Source organism: Mesoplodon mirus (assembly GCF_964341445.2).
Source record: "Mesoplodon mirus genome assembly, chromosome: 4".
Taxonomy (NCBI): Eukaryota; Metazoa; Chordata; class Mammalia; order Artiodactyla; family Ziphiidae; genus Mesoplodon; species Mesoplodon mirus.
Genome location: NC_138979.1, coordinates 160,948,045 through 160,968,830, shown reverse-complemented (window position 1 = coordinate 160,968,830; position 20,786 = coordinate 160,948,045). Strand labels below are relative to the sequence as shown.

General features: G+C 45.3%; 1 protein-coding gene across 1 annotated transcript; it reads right to left on the bottom strand.

Annotated features, from left to right (window-relative positions):
• Positions 1–416: 416 nt before the first annotated feature.
• DLST (dihydrolipoamide S-succinyltransferase) lies at positions 417–20,123 on the bottom strand. Its single transcript, XM_082617822.1, has 15 exons — positions 19,994–20,123; positions 19,415–19,448; positions 16,763–16,811; positions 13,883–13,938; positions 13,668–13,742; positions 13,386–13,441; positions 12,772–12,883; positions 11,107–11,262; positions 10,666–10,742; positions 8,752–8,849; positions 5,492–5,622; positions 4,006–4,079; positions 3,611–3,694; positions 3,038–3,205; positions 417–2,015 (listed from the first exon to the last, which is right to left on the bottom strand). The coding sequence occupies exons 1-15, from the start codon at positions 20,054–20,056 to the stop codon at positions 1,881–1,883; spliced, it is 1,368 nt and encodes a 455-aa protein (XP_082473948.1). The 5' UTR covers positions 20,057–20,123; the 3' UTR covers positions 417–1,880.
• Between the last annotated feature and the right edge of the window lie 663 nt (positions 20,124–20,786).

The following is a 20,786-nucleotide window of genomic DNA, read 5'->3' as shown; positions in this document are numbered from 1 at the left end:
AGCTCTCAACCCTCTCCACTCGCCCTCACAGACCACTTGCTCCTAGGTGGTGGTCTACCCTCATCTGTTCAAATCAACCTTGATCATGTGGGTACCCACGTGGCAATCAAGTGCAAAATGCAAAACTATGTTGCTCCACCACTCCCCCATCCATCCCAGAAATAACGCAAGGCGCCATCAAAATGTAAATGTCTGTTGGTGTTTGAAGGGGCTTCATGCAGGTGAGAACCAGTTTCTCTTTAACAGTGTGGCTTGCCGGGCTCACCGGGTTCGAGGAAGGAAGGAAGTGCCCTGGAAGCCAGGGCACTTTTCTGGATGGGAGGGACATTACGTGGCTTTCAGTGCTAATGACAGTTACAGTGCTGGAGACTTGTACCACCTCAGTAACCAAAAGAAGTACAGAAGCAGGAACCCTGTTTGTGAATATTTGCCCTTTAATTTGCATTTAAAATCAGTTTCTTTAAATATTTTAGTTACAAGTTCTGAATAGTGTGAAGACATAGGAGATGCTGCAGGCACTCAGTACTGGCTCCCACCCCTTCCCCCTCCCCCAACCCCTAGGCCTTGCTTCTTCGCTCAAAATACAAATGGGCACCCTGCACTAAATAAATGGCTCCCTGTGTCAAGTGTCAGCAGCCTCACGCCTGGATGCAGTTGGATACGAAGCGATGAAGCCCAGTAGCTTTCATGACAAGATGTGTGCATTTAACCATGCTCCGAAGAATTCCAATGACTGTGCCCAGACCCAAGGCAGTGCCTCATAGGTGACATCGGCCATTTCCCCACTGTGCACTAGCATCTTGGGCTGCTTTCCACCACAATCCATCCTCTCCCAGACCTGTGTTCTGTGGAGGAAGAGCTAAGGCTCCGCTCCCTAAGGGCCACGATACAGGAAGGAACAGAACTGCCTCTTCAGCCCACAGGCTTAAGCCAATGGAATTTAAAAGCTCCAGACAATGTGAGCCAGTCCACAGTATGCCTCCTCCACTCCCATCTCTACCAGGCGCCATCCAGCCCTTGGTTGTGACACGCTCTCACTGCCAAGATGTGCTAGAATCTGCTCTAGATGAGAATAACGTGCTAGAATGGTCCCAGTGGTCTGGAAAGGGCGGCACAACCACAGCTGGGAGTGCTTGTGCCAAAATGGGTCTTCCTGGTACAAAGCTGTGACGGGGAGTGTGAGGGCAGGCCTGGGTTCTGCTCCAGTCTCATTTACAACCTCTGACCTCAGAATCCGTCCTCCCCCTCAACACTGCCTACCCATCCCCTGCCCCTCCAGATCCCCCAGCCTGTGCTTCCCGGAAGAGGTAGAAGAGGCAGCTTGAAGTCAGTGACAGCTGAGAATGAAGATGCCACTTAAGAAGCAAAGCAGCACCTCCTGGCCTGTGGTCAATACCTCCACATGGGTGGAACCGAGTAAGGACGTGCACAGCCAGGACAGAGGGTGCTCCGAGCCTGGGAGGCACAGCATCCTCCTAGGCATCTCTGGAGAACAGACTTTCAAGAGATAGAAACTTAATCACATGGTCCCCGGCAGTTTCCCTATGGTATACTGGACGGGGGAGAAGCAAAATCATCTCAGCGGAGGGCTAATGGAGAAAGGCAGGAATATTAATGAGCATCCATTAAGGCTCTCTCTCTCCCTCAAGCCTAAGGAAATCAGATATTCGAGTGTAAGAGAACGGCGCAGAGAGGGAGAGAGCCTGGCAGGAACACCAAGAGACCTGTGACTGCTGGTTACATAGTGCCCTGGTTTCCTTGCTTGAGAACGACAGCATATGCCTGTCTGTCACCAGGCTAACCCGGGGCCCGTGAGGGGACAGGGAGAAGACTGGTTTTCAGTTCCTGCATGGTTGATGTGTAGGGCGCATGGCTTCCTCCTACAGGTCCAATAGGAGGACTCTGGGATCCTCTACTGCTGCCTTGATTTTGCGGAGGAAAGTCACGGCCTCTCTGCCATCGATCAGCCGGTGATCATACGTCAGGGCCACATACATCATAGGCCGCACCTCCATCTACAGAGAAGAGAGGTCGACAGGTTTGTCTGCAGCGGGGCAGATGAAAGGGGAGATGACAAAGCATAGCCCACAGTTAAGTTCCCAGTTGCAGAGCCTTTCCTACTTTGCTTTGTTTCTTCTGGATACTTACAGTATATTCAAAGACCAAGCCCTACCCTGAGTGCAAAGCTCCCACACTCAAAAACAAAGCTTAAACCAAGAAAATAGGAGTCTCCTTACAACTGCCTTTAAAAAAACAAAAGAAAACAAAACACCATGCTCTGCCCTCTCACTTCTGTGCTGTCTACAGGGAAGTTCCTCTTCAGTTCTGGCTGCCTGCAGTTTCTTCTTTGGGGTTATAGTAACAAAAAAAAATTTTTTTTTTTTTTAACCTGGGGTCCACAAATTCTCTGAAACTCTATGCAAAGTTGGGTGTATGGGCATTTTCAGGGAAGGTCTGTGATTTTTAGATTGAAAAAGGAGTTAGTGACCCAAAAAGGTTCTAAACACAGGAGTCCCAGAAAACATTTTCCTACCAACATATCTTCCAGGGCCAGCTCAAGACCTTTTGCCCTCATTCCGTGAACTCCCAGAAAACCTCTACGCCTCATCATTGCAAGTTGGCAGCTTGTGGATGGCTCTGCCCTGCTGTCCTCTGCTCCCCACGAGCAAGGACCATGTCTTCAACTGTATCCCCACACTCTCTACAGCACCTAGAGAATGAAGCCTGTTGACCAGTCCCAGATGAAGGAGCAAGCTTTCTCAGCTCAAAGGTTCTCAAACTTTAACGTGCAGCAGAATCATCTGTACTTTCTGCTTCACTAGGTCTCGGAAGGGGTCCAAGAATTTGCATTTCCAACAAGTTCCCAGGTGCTGCTACTCCACACACAATTTAAGAACCAGTGCCTCAGCTAGTAATTAGAAACTAGGAGATGCAACTTATGCCTGAAACTATAGCCAATCTTTTATAATGAGCATCTAGTTAGACTTCCCTCTCCTTATCGCCTAGCTGCTAGGAAATTAATGGTGATGGTCCCTACCTTGCCTCCCACGACCACGGGCCTATCAAAGATGGCATGCATGCCCAGGATGGCAGACTGAGGGGGGTTGATGATGGGCGTTCCAAAGAGCGAGCCAAAAACGCCTCCGTTGCTGATGGTGAAAGTACCACCATCCATATCTTCAATGGCAAGTTCATTCTTCCGGGCCTAAAAACAGATTTTATAATTGAAAGGTAAGGTCAACCCAGCTTTCTTCACCTAAAGGAAGTCCAGAAGGCTCATATCTGAGATCAACGATCCAAGGTCTAGCTTTAACACGAAAGCATTCAGCTGAGATGCCTATGACTAGTGCTCCACCAGGGAAGAGGACTTCAGAATCTTTTCTTTTCCGAGCAAGTTTCATCCGATGAGCTCTTCAGTCGTAAGAGCACGATAAGCCCCACCAGGTAGCTGTACTTCAGCTCTCGCTTGTGACTGCCGTTCGCAGGGGCCACACACTCCTTTCAGAACAAAGTGAGGCTCCAGCTCCCTGAGCACCTCTCACTGGCCCAGCCTTCCCCAGGCTCTCTTCCCTGACCTGCCCAGCTGCTCATACCATCCTTTCTATTTTACCTTCTCTCCCAGTTCACTGATGGTTCGCTCAATATCGGCAAAATTCATAGTTTCCACATTCCTGATGACGGGAACCACCAGACCCTGATGAGAGTGAGAAGTTCTTTTCAGTTGCAAATTAATAGCATCCTTTATAGTTGTAACTCTCCTGATTCAAGCCTCTAGTCTCCCCTCCCCCAGAATATCTTAGTTACTCAATGTGATTAACAGAGTCTAAAATATTTAGGCTTGCCAGAGATAGAAGAACATGGTATGATCCAAAACAGGTTACTCTTCTAGTAACTCCCTTCTAAAAAGACAGAATTACAGGAAAGATCTCTCCCAGGGGTCTGCTTCTTCACACAGGTAAGGAGAGAGTCAAAGATCAGAGCTCCCCACTTCTTGCCCCAACATACCCGAGGCGTGGCCACTGCAACGCTGATGTCAATATAATCCCTATACACCACCTCTTTGGTTGTATCGTCAATCACTATGAGAGAGAAAACACACATTACATACAACGCCCCAGGCCTAGGCTACTGAGGAAAACTTTGCATTAATAGAGGAAAAATCCACGGTGCTTGGTACAGTGTGGGCCGACCAAGTAGCACAAGAACCACCACCTTACAAGGGGCAGCTGACACTCCTCTTACTCCCGTGCCAGCCAACTGTAACTTCTCCCAAGTGCCCTAAGCATGAGCACAGGAGCATCCGTTTCCTTGGCAGCCCGCAGAGGGATCAACACACAGGCTAACGCAGGGTACGTATGTGCTCAAGTTCTTGTTAGGCAGCCCTACTCCAGTCCTCCCTTAGCTAACGGCAGGTTGAAAAAGTGTTCCCCAAAAGGGCAAATGAGTAAAGGAAGTGGAAGTGGGGGGGTGGGGATGCTGCCCATTCTGCTGCCCACTCTCAACAAGGAGGCAAGCCTCTTTCTAGGAGACTCGGAAGCAGGGTGGTCTGGCTTTAATATGCTAGCCTGAGAGAGCAAGCCAGCAGCTAAAAATTTAGGTCTGATGCTCGTGAGAAAATACAGGCTTGGGAATCTTTTTCATAGAAAGTCTGCACTGTATTACAGATAAGACACCCCAGAAAAGCATGTAAAGTGAGAAAGAGGTCAGGGGAACTCTGAGAAACGCCTACATGTATGTGTAGGCAGAAGAGATGGAGAGTCATCAGGAAGCATAAGAAGAACGGAAGAAATAAAGAGATACACACTGGGGTGAAACAAAGCCCTTCCACCTACCTTAGGGCACACCACTTGGCGGAAGGGACTAGGACTTCTATTTCTAGATCTTTGGGGACCCTGCACTGCTGAGGGCTGCAGAAGTGCCACTGTCCTCTCTAATCTTCCAGGGAACAGAGAATTGTCTCAATGGGAAAGAGAACTGCTTGTTAGGTCAACATTCCAATGACGTAGGTGAGCAAAAAGTAAGGAAAATGGGCACCAAGTCCAGGAAAGAGGGGCCAAGCCCAAGGCCTCCCAATGAGGTCCACTGACCAGAAATCAAAGGTCACCCTGGAGCTATGCCAGGTGTAAGAGTCATGTCCCAAGATAATAGGGCTTGTGGGAGGGTGGGCATCAGCCAGAACACAAGTCTCCACACAGACATGAGAAGCCTGGATTGCTGGGCTGGCTCAGAACTGCCTGTCACCACAGAAGCTGCCAAGCTATGCACTGTGAAGAGAACCTGTTCTGTCCAGCTAGGGGGGAGGAAGTAATCATGATGCCCATTTGGGAAGGTGAGTCAAGAAACCCCCAGGGAAGGTACTCAAGTTTTCACACGTATGAAATAAGAAGCCTTAGTCTGTCGACCGCCGTCTTTGTGTCTGTGTGTGGGAGCAGGTCTGTGTTTATACGCACACCTCCCAGGACCTCTGTGATTCTAGCCACCACAAACTCACCTGCATTGACAACAGGCTGCTCCTGCAAGGCAAAGGCTGAGGCCTTCACGAATGCCGACATGAAGCCTAGTTTGAGGTTATGTTTCTTCAGAAAAGCATCTTTGTGCCGAGCCCTCATCTCCTGGATGTTACTGCAAAAACACATTACAAAACAAACTGACCACAAAAGAAGCCTCAATTCTGACTTTCATACTGGTTTCTACCTCCGTGTACACAGTTGGGTAAGCTTTTTTCCCTTAGTGTGGACCATCTACCTAAGTTCAAGTTTTGAAATAGTCCACTAGAGGTCAACACAATAACTTTATTCCTTTACAAAACCTGGACCCAAAGGAATCGGATCCAATCTGTCTTGAAGGTAGATTGAGCCCTTTACAGGGCTCCTTCGTGTTCCAGAAGTCAAAGATTTCAGTTACAGACAATATGAACGGGAGCTCATACAGCACACCAACATCCTCACCCTGGACAAGAAAGTGACTTCCAGCTACACTAAAATCATGAGCCATCTACCCCGAAAAAAGCTTTTTTTAAGCATAAACAAAGTCCGCAAAATAAGCACCATTCTTTTTATCTCTTATTTTCAAAATACCACCAAACCTGATTATGACTTCCTTGTGACATTCCTCCTGTCTCCTAACTAGTGAAGATGAAAAAAACCCCCAAAGCCCCACAGGTGCATGGGCTTCATGTGAGCAAAAGCAGTCATGACTATCTGTGGATGGGTATAATCCAGTGTTGTTTTAGGCTCATGAGAAAGTCAGTAGATTCACTCATCTCCCCAGAGTTAGCAGTTCCATCCACTTGTTCCTTCAAACAGGTACTAACACCCACCACACGTGGGGGTCAATGCAGGGCACCAAGATATAAAGATAATAAAGACACAATTCCTGCTGTTAATATTAGTTTGATGGACGTGGTTTCCCGGGTATTTAGAAAAGTGACCATGTGCAGACCTAAGCTTTTTAAAGTACAAGCAGCAAGGCCCCTGAGAAGCCTTTGCAAGGTGACCAGTCTTTGTTCCTTCGGGGCTGGTTTTTCACATACATACAACACATGTGCAACAGAGTTAGTGGGAAATGGCTTTCCCATCATTTTGCTGCAGAAACCTCTGTATTTATGGGAATACAGTTCCATGATGGAAATCGAATTTAACTTTATCTTAGGCCCAAATGCTCAGTTCTCCCTTTCTCTCTATAATGGCCTAATTTGACATTAGCACGAAAGATAAGATGATATAACTTTAACTCCCCCCTTTAGACCTTCTGTTTTTCAAAAGGGAAGTTTTCCTAGGGGGACTGATTGGTTTTAAAATGTTTTGTTTTCCTGAGTCTAACCTCATTTAGTGCTAGGATTACCACCCTAAAGACATTACTGGTTCCCAAGACACAAGAGCGGCAGAAGAGGGAAAGAGAAGTGATAAACATCTCTGCTCTCAAAACTGCCCAAATGCTATTGTCTGGTCATTAAGTAGTTTCTATTTCAGAGCTCTGCCCTTGCAGGCAGAGGCTGGGACAACAGGGGAGAGGAGAAGGTCTCAGAAAGGCCCCTTATGGGTTAGCTGATCAGTGCAAGACCCAAAGGGCACTCAATCTAAACCAGATTACTGACTGCAGTAAGACCCCAGGCCATCATTAAGTGACACTTCGATTAGCTGCTGAAAGGAGATCCAGCTATTGTACTTACCTTCAATCAAAGCTGTTGGGCCAACTGCATCTTTCAAGGCCACAAATATTTACATGTTTTGTCTTAAGGAATTGGGTAGAATTTCAAAGCCCAATTTGATTTGTGTACAATTTGGCCCTAATGCACTGAAACGTAAGCTGCAGCCCTTGTGATTCATTAGTCAAGGTCCTTCCCTACATCCTACGGACAGGAGAGAAATCTTTGGCTTGAATGACATCCAGCCTTTTGGGAAGCTTCACAATAGGATGTATGGCATCTAGTGAAATGGGCCACAGAGCCCTACTCTGTGAATGCCACAGCACACTCCCCTCTCTATACTTCTCAGACCCCTTCCAAAGGAGACCAATTTCCTTAATGAAACGTACATTCAGACTAAACACTTGGGACAAAAATAAAAAACAAAGAGATGACCTGAAGACTTGATGATTTTTCCTCCTGTATTAACTATGAACTCTTACCCTGGCACTTAAAACATCCTGAAGTATGGATCCAACTTGCTTTACCATTCTTTCCTACACGTATTTCTCACAGCGACTGTTTCTCAAACGTGTCATGGACTTTCCAGTCTGTGCCAGGTCCACACTGTTCACATCTTCTGCAATGACCTTCCTCCACTATGTCAAAGTGCTTAGTCGTTCTTTAAGGTCTATTAAAAATCTCTTTCCTCCAGGAAGCCTTTCCTGATCCCTACCCTCCACCCTGCCACCTCAAAAACAAACGATCTCATTCTCTTCTCCACTTCATACGTTTTGTATCCTCCTGATACTGATACTAGAGATTTTACTTTCTATTTATCTAAGCAAGATGGTAGCTCTATGAGGGTAAGGGCTCTTTTTCACTCATCTTTGCATCCCCCTCAAATACAGTGTAATATCTTGTGCACAGTAAGCACTCAAAAACTCTTTGTTGACTTTGACTGTATTCCCTTCCCTACAGTCCTGACACCTATAAACATCAAAGTCTTGAAGAAGATAAGTGAGTCAACGATTAGCTCACTACAGAAATGGGTTTACTGAATTAGCCCCTTTGGTTAAGTCTGAGGTTTTTCTTTAAAAGCACAACTTGCTTCCCATTTCATTATCAAAGCTGGGAAAGGTGAAAGATATGACAAGCCTATGCCTTTCCACCCACTCAATTCTGAGTCGCTTAGGAGCACACATAAGGAGCAGTCACAGTGAGAAGGAAGCAGGATATGGCACCTGACTCTGGTCGTGCTGTCAAGTGATTCTGTATCCCTAGGGGAGCCCTGTCAGCCTGGATGCCCTATGTCTACTTGTCAGCTCGACAGTAGTCATTAGAGTTTAAGACTATTACCAGCCTCGTTTATCAGAAATCACAAGATTCAGGTATACAAGTAAAAGGCTAAGTTCTTTAGGTCACAGAGGAGGCAGGCACAGTATTAGGAAAGTCGATTAGAGAGTGAAACCAGTGGGTCACTCTGTATAAGTCAACAAGCACTGCAAAGAAGTACTTCTTTCCTGTTAAGTTAGTTTGGGCATCAGCACTAGGTAGGGACTTGGGCAAGTTCAAGTGTTCTCCAAGAAAATGGGCACAGGGAGGAAGAGGACTAGAGCTCTCACCTCATGTCAATCTCATTGAAAGTGGTAAGCATTGCGCAGGTATTCTGAGCCTCCTTCAGACGCTGAGCAATGCGCTGCCGCATCCTATTCATTTTCTCCTGAAAGGGAAAGTGGGACAAGTATTGACCACCTGGTCTCTCTGGACCTAACCCTTCGCACTTAGTCTGAGGGAGCATTGGGCTTGCTAGGCGTGGATAAGGACAGACTGTAGTATCTAAATACAGGGAGAGATCCAGGCTTCCTCTTTCCTGTGGTGGCCTTGCTCCTCTGTGCAAGAACGAGGAAACACAGACACAAACTACCCACTCAAGTGTGCCTGAAGTTTGACCAAGAATAGAGGCCTACAACAAACACATGAAAAGATGCTCGACATCACTAATCATTAGAGAAATGCAAATCAAAACTACAATGAGGTATCACCTCACACTAGTCAGAATGGCCATTATCAAAAAATCTACAAACAGTAAATGCTGGAGAGGGTGTGGAGAAAAGGGAACCCTCTTACACTGTTTGTGGGAATGTAAATGGATACAGCCACTATGGAGAACAGTATGGAAGTTCCTTAAAAAACTAAAAATAGAACTACGATATGACCCAGCAATCCCACTACTGGGCATATACCCTAAGAAAACCATAATTCAAAAAGAGTCATGTACCAAAATGTTCACTGCAGCACTATTTACAATAGCCAGGACATGGAAGCAACCTAAGTGTCCATCGACAGATGAATGGATAAGGAAGATGTGGCACGTATATACAATGGAATATTACTCAGCTATAAAAAGAAATGAAATTGAGTTATTTGTAGTGAGGTGGGTGGACCCAGAGTCTGTCATACAGAGTGAAGTCAGAAAGAGAAAACAAATACCGTATGCTAAGACATATATATGGAATCTAAAAAAAAAATGGTTCTGATGACCCTAGGGGCAGGACAGGAATAAAGACGCAGACGTAGAGAATGGACTTGAGGACACGGGGAGGGGGAAGGGTAAGCTAAGAAGAAGTGAGAGAGTTGCATGGACATATATACACTACCCAGTGTAAAACAGATAGCTAGTGGGAAGCAGCCACATAGCACAGGGAGATCAGCTCGGTGCTTTGTGACCACCTAGGTGGGTGGGATAGGGAGGGTGGGAGGGAGACGCAAGAGGGAGGGGATATGGGGATATACGTATGCATATAGCTGATTCACTTTGTTATAGAGCAGAAACTAACACAACATTGTAAAGCAGTTATACTCCAATAAAGATGTTTAAAAAAAAAAAAAGAATAAAGGCCACGGATATGGTTTGATTTAAAAACCAAAACCAATTTATGGAAGAGTGTGGGGTAGGGCTAGCCAGCCCAAGAGTCATTGCAGAAAGGGAAATTTCTGGTAATAAAGACTGGCACGAGAATAGCTACTTGTGGAATGGAAACTCAGAAGCAACAAACTTTTGAGGCTATAGTATTTTTAGGAGGTATTCTCAGGCAGAGGAACCCACCCTCTTGACTATACTTCCTTGAGGTTTTATGTCTGCTCCTGAGTGCCACTGGGTAGCCCTCAGCTAAGTATCCCGGAAGTATAGGACTAGAGCTCACTAAGCCACCTCTCTGAAGTATGTGTTATCGTGGGAGGGAGGGGATGCGTCACTAGGCTACCATCCCCTGCGTATATCTTACTCACCCACAGCATTTCGCTGGTAGCATAACACAGTGGGAAAAACCAATGGACAAGCGTTCAGAAGACCTCTGGTTCTAGTCCTGTCATTTGACAGTCATGTCACTGAACAAGTCGCATCCTAAACTCAATTTCCTTGTCAAGGCCAAGGGGATCAGCTGCCAGCCATTCAAAGGTAGGCAGAGCATACCCACTCCATTAATCTCAGCACTGCCCCTCGGCTTCTTTCTTGGAAGTTTTCCTCAGAGACTTACCCGATGTTCTGAACGCAGACCTGTGCCAGCTCCTGGCTCAGCTACTGGAGGGGCAGCAGTGGGTTTTACGGCAGACACTGAAAATGAAGAAAGGGTACACTGCGTCAGAAAATGAGAAACATTTACTTGAGTACATGCCAGTGCTTTCATACTGTACTGTCACTTAATCTTCAAGATATGCTGAGGTGTATTAGTATCATTCCTACTTCACGAACGAACAATCTGCTCAGAGAAGTTAAATAACTAACCTAAAGTCACACAGCTATACACTCAGCTAAAAAGCTGAGATGCAAACCCTTTGTATCAGGTCTTAGAATTCTTTCCACAAAGCAGACAGTGGAGCCTGTTCAGAGCCATAATTAGTCTTAGACTGTGAGGGAACATGACATAAGATGAGATGTTGTTCTCCCACATAAAGACACGTGGAAGCCAGAGGCTTACCTGGTTTGCTAGTGAGAGGTTGTGAGGGCGAGGGCACTGGTGGCATCTGAGTGGGTATAGATGCTGCAGGGGGAGGAGAAACTGCCGATGCTGCAGGTTCTGCTTTCGGGGCTGCAGCAGCAGGAGCTTCGGCTGGCTTGGCCTTAGCAGGAGCAGCTGAAAAACAAGAAAAATAGATGCCATTGGCACTATCTGGAATGGAAAGCAACCAAGTTGCAGACACTAAGTAGAATTTAGCAGCAAAAGCTCCATCTCCAATCAATTAACAAATGCCTCCTGAGTATTTGCTATACATGTAAGGCTTTGAGATACACAGAATGATTTAAGGCACTATGCTTCTATTCCCCAGGGCTCCTAGATGTCCTACATTAGATAACAGACTTAACTCAGCTGCCTTCCTGATTTCACAAATATCTACTGATCATCAAATTCAGCCAGTACTTTCAAAGCACCTACTAAAGTCCATGGTAATGTAAACTTCAAAGCAAAAGAAACCCAGGTAATTTAAGATGTTAAAATACACACATAAGAGCAACACCTTTCTAGTTATGGTAATACTGATCCTCTCCTCTTCTATTTTAACATCCCATGTGGGAGAATACTCTTAACTATTAAAAATTAAAAGTTTAAATAATCAAGGGCACATTTAGACTTAAGACTTCAAAGCATTTTATCTAGGATAACTCTTATAAACCAATGAGGTGGTCAAGCAATATAAATTCACAACTTTAAATATTTTTGATTCTACCAATTTGGACATCACATCTGGGTTTACATTTAAATTAGAAGAACATTCTCTTAAGGAATGATCAGAAGATGAAATTCTCCAACTAGAAGAATCAATCTTATCCCCTAGCCTTCTACTGTATGTTCTTTCCATTCTGGGCTTCTGGTCTTGCCCTGATCAATCATAACAATGCAATCTACCATCTTTCTGCTTAACTATCTTAACAATGAAAAAAATACTTTAGTAGTTATAGCATTTAATTAAGAATCAGAAAGTTCTTTTCTAATCTCTAATACTGAGTGTGAGATCCAGTACAAATTCATTTCCTTATTTCTCATTTCTTCCCAAGAGAAACCCAACCCTCCCTAAAAAATGCTATGAGAGAATAGGTATGAAAAAACGACACCAAATTCTCTATAATAGACAGGATGAAATACTACTTCTCATTTTAGAAGAGTGGCTCCCAGCCCTGGCTGTGTATCAGAATCACTTGGAGAGCATTAAAAACAACAACAACAATGAAAACTATGATAAGATAACCAGGATCCGAAAACCCCAGATTTAATATATCAGAATCCCTGGGACTCAGGATCTAGGCATTTGTATTATTTTTAAAGCCCCCATGTGACTCTGACGCCAGGGTTGGGGTGGGGGGAAATCACTGTCTTTAGAATCTTCTTCATTCCTACTTAAGAAAAGGTCCAGCACAATAAAGAACAGAGTATAATGAGCTTTATTTTTTTTAATACCCTTTTCTTCTAAAACTTGACATTTAAAGTTCACAGTCTAAATAGCTCCCCTCTTACTGCCTCAGAAAGGGCAGAGGGAATGCCAAATGCCCAATGGTCTTTGAGGTATCAAGGAATTAGTATATTATGCTCAGCCCCAGTTCCAAGGGGGAACACTGGAGACCCTGACAACCAGGAGAACTTCTTTACCGCCAGTTTTCCTGAGTGTGAAAAGAGGAGTGCCTCCTTCTACTTTTCCCCCATCAGGTACCAAAAGAGCTTCAATCATGCCATTTGCTGGTGATGGAACCTGCACAGATGTCTTGAAAAGAAGACAGATGGAGAAAGAGTCCAAATTTTTACTCAGCATTAGAAAATTAATTGTATAGAATCTCAAATGAGTCACAAGAGTTGCAACACAGATACACAAGACCCTGTATATAGAAACACCAAGGCCACACTTTCAGAGTAAGAGTAATCAATGCTACTGTGAAGATTCACCCTTTCTGTCCTTTCTCAGAGCACTAAAGCAAGATTCAGTTAATGTGTTTCCCAGTGATACATAAAAACAACTGGAAACAGCTCATGCACACACACACACACAAAAGCTATAAAACTAAAGCTATTAAAGTACATAGTACATACATCTAGAATCATCTAAAATTAAACTTTTAATGTTTTCTTTTTAATGAGCTATTCCAACAATTTTACAACTGAGGCAGTTAAAAATTATCTATAAGCAACAGTTAAGTCCCTGTTCCTTTCATTAGGTTAAGAAACCAAGGGGAGACCATGAAAAGTCGGCACTAATAGGACAAGCCTACCTTGTCAGTTTCAATCTCACAAACCACTTCATCTTCTGCAACTGTGTCTCCAACAGCTGAAAAGATAGTCAAAGCCTACCTCTTAGGGTGGTGGTGGCGGGGGGGAACCCTCCAGTAGCCACAAAATCCCCATTGGCAGGTGTGTTACAATACCCCTTTCCTAAAGCCAGGGGAAAGTACACTGCATGTAAAGAAAACGGTGGAGCCATTGATTATCGTGGGGGTAAAGGGGACTTTTCAAAAGTATTTAAACTCAAGAAGTGAGAAGGCACTAAATCTTACCTTTCTCCCACCTGACATCCCCTTCTGTGACAGATTCTGCAAATGCTGGGGTTTTGACTGTAATCACATCATCCTCTAGGAAAAGAGGGGGAAAAAAAAAATCACATAGTCCACATTTCTCCTTTTTAATTTTTTTCTTTAATTAAATTCAGTCAATTGTTGTTCTTCCCATTAAAGCTCCATTCCCAATAAGGTAGGGAGCTGAAGGTACTTACTGCACACAGCTGTAGTTCTGAAAAAGCGAACACTGAAGACACTACCGTTGTTAATGCTAGAAAACAAACATAAAAGTAAACTCCTTTAACCGGTGATTCACTCACATTTTAGTCTAGATAAGGCACCACGGGTCACCTTCCCTTTTTTATTTTCATTTCTTAAATTTTTATTGGAGTATAGTTGATTTACAATGTTGTGTTAGTTTCTGCTGTCAGCAAAGTGAATCAGTTATACATATACATATATCCACTCTTTTTTAGATTCTTTCACCTTCCCTTTAAATCAGTGATTCTTGACTAGGAGTGCCCATCAGTGTTACCTGGGGGAACTTTTTCAAAGCATACATGTCTAGGCCCCATTCCCAGAGATTCTGACTCAGCAGGTCTAGAGCAAAGCCTGGATGACTTGGGTGCCTTAAACAGCGAGTCCCTTGGGTGAGTGAAATGTGCTGCAGTGAAATGCCAGCTCTCCCAGAACAGACCTAGTTTGGGTCTTTGAAGAAAAAGATAGCATCTTGGCCCTTTGCATACCCACCAAAAGGACTCAGCTTCCTGATGACGTTTTCTTAACTAAATGCAAGTAAGATAAATTGTGTGCCCTCAGGGTACATGCCACTGTGCCACATACAACAGAATTTCTGTCCACATGATTATAGATTATACAGGACAGCAAGATGAGACAGTTAACAAGTAAAACAAGGGGTTATATGCAAAACAAACAAACAAACAAAACACCAAAAAACTGATATAGTATCTCCTAATCTGTTCTCTTGCCAGGAGGCAGCATATCAGTCCATTCTGGACTCATTCAAGAGGAACTTCAAAAGAGCAAGGTAGGGCTTCCCTGGTGGCGCAGTGGTTGAGAGTCCGCCTGCCGATGCAGGGGACACGGGTTCGTGCCCTGGTCTGGGAAGATCCCACATGCCGCGGAGCGGCTGGGCCCGTGAGCCATGGCCGCTGAGCCTGCGCATCCGGAGCCTGTGCTCCGCAACGGGAGAGGCCACAACAGTGAGAGGCCCGCATACCGCAGCAAAAAAAAAAAAAAAAAAAAAAAAGGAGCAAGGTATTCTTTGATATGACACTAACTTTAAATAACGTAAACTGGAGAACGATATTACCTTGTATGTACAAAACCATTAATAGTGGTTACCACTGGAGAGTGGGAAACGTAGATATATATGGTATTTATGGTTATCTGTTACATACACACACATTTTGGAAGAGTGATTTGGACCGATGGGGACTTTCACTTTCTACACTTCAGGACTGTTTGAATATTCTACCATAAGCATCTTTATAACAGAAAAGTATAACAGATTTAAGTTGCCTTTTGATATTTTTATTTTTATAATTTCAAATTAACTATAAGGTCTATGTAAAATCAAGGGGAAAATGTATGTTATTAAAAAAATACAGGGCTTCCCTGGTGGTGCAGTAGTTGAGAGTGCACCTGCCGATGCAGGGAACACGGGTTCGTGCCCCGGTCCAGGAGGATCCCACGTGCCGCAGAGCGGCTGGGCCCGTGAGCCACGGCCGCTGAGCCTGCACGTCCGGAGCCTGTGCTCCGCAACGGGAGAGGCCACAACGGTGAGAGGCCCGCGTACCACAAAAAAAAAAATAAATAAAATACAGAACACAAAGTGTTCTGCAAAAAGTTTACAACCATGTACAGGTACATGTTCGTAGGCAAGAACTAACAGGTAATGTGTAAATGCAGAGACTGCTCTTTGAGGACACCCGAGAACCTGGAGCATCGGCTGTCTTGGGGAAGAGAAACTTGGTGGCACCGGAGAACAGGAAAAAATCTTCTCATGGACTCTCTTTTTACTTCTGAACCATGTAAATTTATAAGCTATTAAATAAAAACATAAAACCAAAAATAGTTTTACAATAAAAGATTTTTAAGTAAAATGAATACCTTATTCATGAAAAAAGACAATATAAAACACAAAAACAGTTATTAGATTAGAGTAATACCCTAATGTGTGATCCTTATCCCTCAAAGTTTAGGGTATTTTAAAATAATTTACTTTTGAATAGTTATTTATTGCATTTATTGCATAGGATTTGTGGCTGCTCCACTTTTCATTTAAACTGCAGATGAGTAACACATTTTGAATCTCCCTAAATAACTTTTAAATTACAAAAGTATTAGAGGTTAACAGTAGAATACTTAGAAACAGCAAAAAGAACATTTACAATGGGATTATGCTTGTAATGCACAGTGAAGAAGGAGCCAATCTGCTCACCCTTCATTTTGAAGATCCTACCTGTAGAGAAAATAGCTTGACAGCTGCTCAACAGGTAACTAAAGAGCATCCTCTTACCACCACCCTGAAAATACTTGGAATGCAAAGTAGCATTAAGCAACATTCATAAGCAGAAGTTAATCTGAAACACACATGGGTGGCCTTTCTCCAAACTTTGCATTATGCAATAACAGCATTCCCTCTGAACTAGTCAAAGTCCCATGACTCAACTGACTAGTCTTTTGCTTTTACTGTTTCTAAAATGAGTAACCATGCAACCAAAAGGATGCTCTTAATCTCCACAATAAATGTAACGTCCGGTCCTTCAGCTTCACTTGTATCCAACCAGAATATTTAGGAGCACCTTTCTATATCTATTCCCATAAAAAGAGGATTCCAGCTTCACTTTCATTATAATCTGAACACCTCAGGACAGACACACTCCTGGTCCAGCACTTAACATGGGGCTGAAGTGCAAGCACATGTCATAAATTAACATCAAGTTTAGGTAGAGGGACTCAACATAACCAGCTTGATTACTAGGCTTGAAAGACAGTTAAGAAAGCAGATGGTTCAGCTGGTGTCTTAAATACCCCATGTCCACATATCTGTGCTCCCCAGTGATACTTACACAATCTTCCTGCTGTCAGGGTAACCTGGTCCCTGACATAAGGAGATCCCTGCAAGAAACAAAACAACTCTTAACCAACAACTCTTTATCTTATACAGGATACCTGCTGGGAATGGAAAAGAAGTCTGTTCACCCCCTAACTCTGAGATAGAACAGTATCAACAGCAGGCAACAACATAATCTTTATCACACAGAGTCCTGCTTCTTAAGCTTTTCCACCATAGCAATAGTCATGGCAGAGAACAACAGGTATGTGGGACTTCGGGTGGGAATGGCTTTGAGGAAGAAAGGGGAGAATTCTATAACCTTATTTATCTTAAAACTCATAAACTTTCATTATCCCTTTATGTTTTCATAATAAAACGCTCTACTGCCCAAGACTTCAAATATAATTGAAGCTTGAAAAAGACACATGATGGCTTATCCTGTGACTACATATAGCCTAATCAGAGAAGCAGTGGGAATGTTTGATCTGAGTTTGTTTCCCTGGTTACTTAAAATGCACTGAGCTGGAAGTCTTGTTGCCTGAACCCCAGTAGCAAAGACTACGCTACTTCAGGCCTAAGGTCTCCAGCTTGCTCTAGGACTGAGCAAATCATTGTCCCTCCTTTCAGTTTACTGTCTTCCTACACTCTTCCCGAGACCTTCCGGTCATACTCAACAAGGTGGGAGCTCCTTTCTGCCCCACCAATTGTCCTTATCATCACAGATAACTGCACTTCCTCAACTGACAACTAATTACTGTATCTGCTTCACCTGATTATATTCTTTCGCGTGTCTTATTTTTCCAGATCTATTAACAACTCTTTCTGAGCCACGGGCACGGTAAACACCAAATGGGAGACAATTCTCTCTGTGCCCACCTCCTCACAAACACCCCCAGGGTTTCAGAGGCAAGTTAAGTCACCTCTATATCCAGTAACCAATGACGTTGCAGTACAAATCCCAAACACAGCATGTATTTGAGCTAGAACAGTCCGCAGCCCTTACTGATTTTTGGAACCCTAACTCCAATTTAGAGTTCATCCTACAGCAAGTTTCATGTGTACAGCGTTTAAGAGTTTATAAAAAGCTTTCACATAATGACCTCATTTTGATTTTTGTGTCTCACAACTCCCTGAAGTGGAACGACCATCTGCCATTACTCCCGTTTCATATATAAGCAGGGCTTCTGGAGGTTAAGTGACAGCCCAAGGAGAAGCCCTGAACCACAACGCAAACCCCAAGTACAAGGCTCTTCCCATTGTCCTGCCAATCTATGAAGTGGAGAAAATGTTTACTGACATTTTTCAAAATTCTAAGTTAAAAAGTTTATTACTAAGAGTCCACTATGAGCGAACACTGTGCTAGGTGCCTGTGATCTCATGACTCTTAGGATAAAGTCCAAAAACTTTCCATATTCCTGTCCAGCCCTCCCAGACAGGCTTCCTTTCCATTTCTATGACCGGTCAAGTCTCTTCCTGCCTGAAAACCTTTGCACAAGCAATCCCCTTTGTTTAGAATATCGTTCTCCTGGCCAACTCCTATGTATTCTTCAAGACTTAGCTTAAATGTCACTTCTTTGGGGAAGCCTTTACTGACGGTGCCACCACACTCTCCACCCTCCCAAGCCTGGCTACATCATCCCATCTTCTCATTACACTCCACTTCTCCTTTATAGTAATCACAATGCAATTATGTCCTTAGGTATGCATAAATATATATTTGTTTTCTCTCCAGGTAGCCCCTAAGATCCTGGAGGGTAGAGACCGCCTCTATCCCTGTCACGTAGCACACTGCCTGGCATGTAGTAAGAATTCAATAATCTGTTGATTATATGAGCAAATGATAACATGGTGGGTTAGGAGTTCGGGCTGAGGAATAGGCAGACCTGGCTTGACCAATAGTTGGCTGCATGACCTTGGTCAAGGCACTTAACCTCTCTTAGTCTTGAGTCATACATTTGTAAAATAGAGAAAACACCTCTTTTACTGTTTCTTGATGATCAACTGAAAAAATGCACAGAAAGCGCTCAGAACAATGCCTGGCACACAGAATGCCCACAATAAGATCAACTCATTCAACAAATACTTATGCCACGCATATAAAGGACTGTTGAGATAAAACCTAAATTCTCGCTAGTCTCTATGCCATCTTCTATCTCATGCCACTCTCTCCCTCAACTAAAATGCTCTGGCCAAATCACCCTTTTTCCAGTTCCAAAATACTGCCAAGCTTTTCCCTCCTCAGGGACTTTGTACATGCTATTCCCTTTCTTTCTCCTGCTCTTCATCCGGCTGGCCTGTCACATCCTCTGGGTCACAGCTTCAGTGTCCAGCTTCGTACGTTTCCTTCTCAGCATTTAACCAAGATTCATGATGGTTCACTTGTTTAGCAATTTACACTTTGTCTTTCCCACTAGACTGTAAGCTCCAGGAGGGCGAGAACCCGTCACTGCTGGATCCCTTGTGAGGGCCTAGCATGGTGCCTGACACTCAGGAGATACTAAGTAGCTAAGTGCCAAATGAATAAACGATAGCTGTCATTAAACAACACCTGTTTCACTCCTATCTATCTGAACACGATGTGGAGAAACACAGGCACCCCGATTTCCTCGCATACTGCTCTGCCCAGGAGGAGAGCATTTTAGGTGACGGCAAGGGCAGAACTTACCAGGCAGGGAACGTCTCCCTAGAGGGCAGTTCCCCTGTTGAGAAAGAAGACATTATCGACGTCACCCAAGACGAAAGGAGAGAAGAAACAGCTTTCTCTTTCAAGCACAGACTCAAAGCTGCCCAGGTGCCGGTGACAGGCGAATCTCATGACTCCAAAAGGTAAAGGCAACAGCCTGGGCGGGCTCACACGGGGCCTGCCCAACTATCTCAACTTCCCAACCGAACTGATACCCACCGACTTTAACAGAAAAGAAACGGGCCCCCGGATCCCGTCGGGGGTTCCGCGCACCTCCTCCCGAACTCTTGAGTCTCGTGCGGGGGCGAGCGCGGCTCTAAGGCGGCTCCTCCGCCGGCGCGGAGGGTGGGGTCCAGCAGGGGACGGGGCGCCGGCTGCCTCGGGAAGGCGACGGGCCGGTGAGCTCCGCAAGACGGCCCCGAGGGCAACAGCGGCTCTGGGCCGCCCAGCCCGCGGCCTCCGAGTCCCGGTGCCCTTGGCGCCACGCCCCTGTCCCCAAGCCGCCCGTCCACCACCGGCGAGCTTCTCACCCGCCGGGGCCCCGGCCCGGCAGTACCATACCTTCTGGTAGGCGGAGAGCGAGCGGCTGAACGCCCGGGACAGGAAGCGGGACCGGGACAGCATCGCGGATGCAGCGGCTTTAGCGGTGGCGGAGGCGGCGGAGCGGAGGGCAGGCGGACACCGGATATAGGGCCCGGCAACAACCGGAAGCGGGGCGGGCCGCGGCACCCGCCGCTCGGGGAGGGGTGTTCGGAGCGAACCACTGGCGGGCGGGGGGAACCGACGGGCAGCGTGGAGGTGCCACCGCCTCAAGCCAGCTGTCCGCGCTGGTGAGGCTGCCGCGCTGCCAGCCGGCCGGGGCCTGTCCTCCCGAAGGTGCCCCTCTGTCCTGGCACCCAGGGGCACCGCGCCATTCCTCCTCTGCACTACCGGAAAAGAGCCGAAGGCGGCATGGGCTTCGGACTCGGACCTTGGCAGACATGCCTGCCTTACCTTACACTTGTGTGGCCTTGGGCAGGTGACATTGCCTTCCTAAGCCTCAGGTTCCTCAAATATTGAAAAAAGCAATAATCACTTGCCTCGCTCCCTAACCCCGGAACAAAGAAACAGAACCCCAAGGAACCTCTAAAGGGCTCCCATTGCCCTTTAAGCGAGCTGAAGATCTTCACCAAGTAGGCTTACTTCTGCATCCACATCTCCTGATCTTCCATAGTGCCAACTCAAACTGTCTCCAGCCGAGCTAATTGTTCCCCATACATCCTGTGCATTTTGGAGGCCGTTCATTTGTCACTCTACCCCCAGAATATAAAATCCATGAGATTAGGGACCTCGTCTGTCTTGTTCACTGATGTAT

What these genes read in the sequence shown, in the direction of transcription:
- DLST (XM_082617822.1), bottom strand. Translation starts at nt 20,056, where the DNA reads ATGCTGTCCCGGTCCCGCTTCCTGTCCCGGGCGTTCAGCCGCTCGCTC. An exon ending in AGGGAGACGTTCCCTGCCTG is followed by an intron (nt 16,812 to 19,414) that starts GTAAGTTCTGCC and finishes TGTTTCTTGCAG; the next exon opens with GGATCTCCTTATGTCAGGGA. An exon ending in TTCAATGAGATTGACATGAG is followed by an intron (nt 5,623 to 8,751) that starts GTGAGAGCTCTA and finishes GTGTTTTTGCAG; the next exon opens with TAACATCCAGGAGATGAGGG.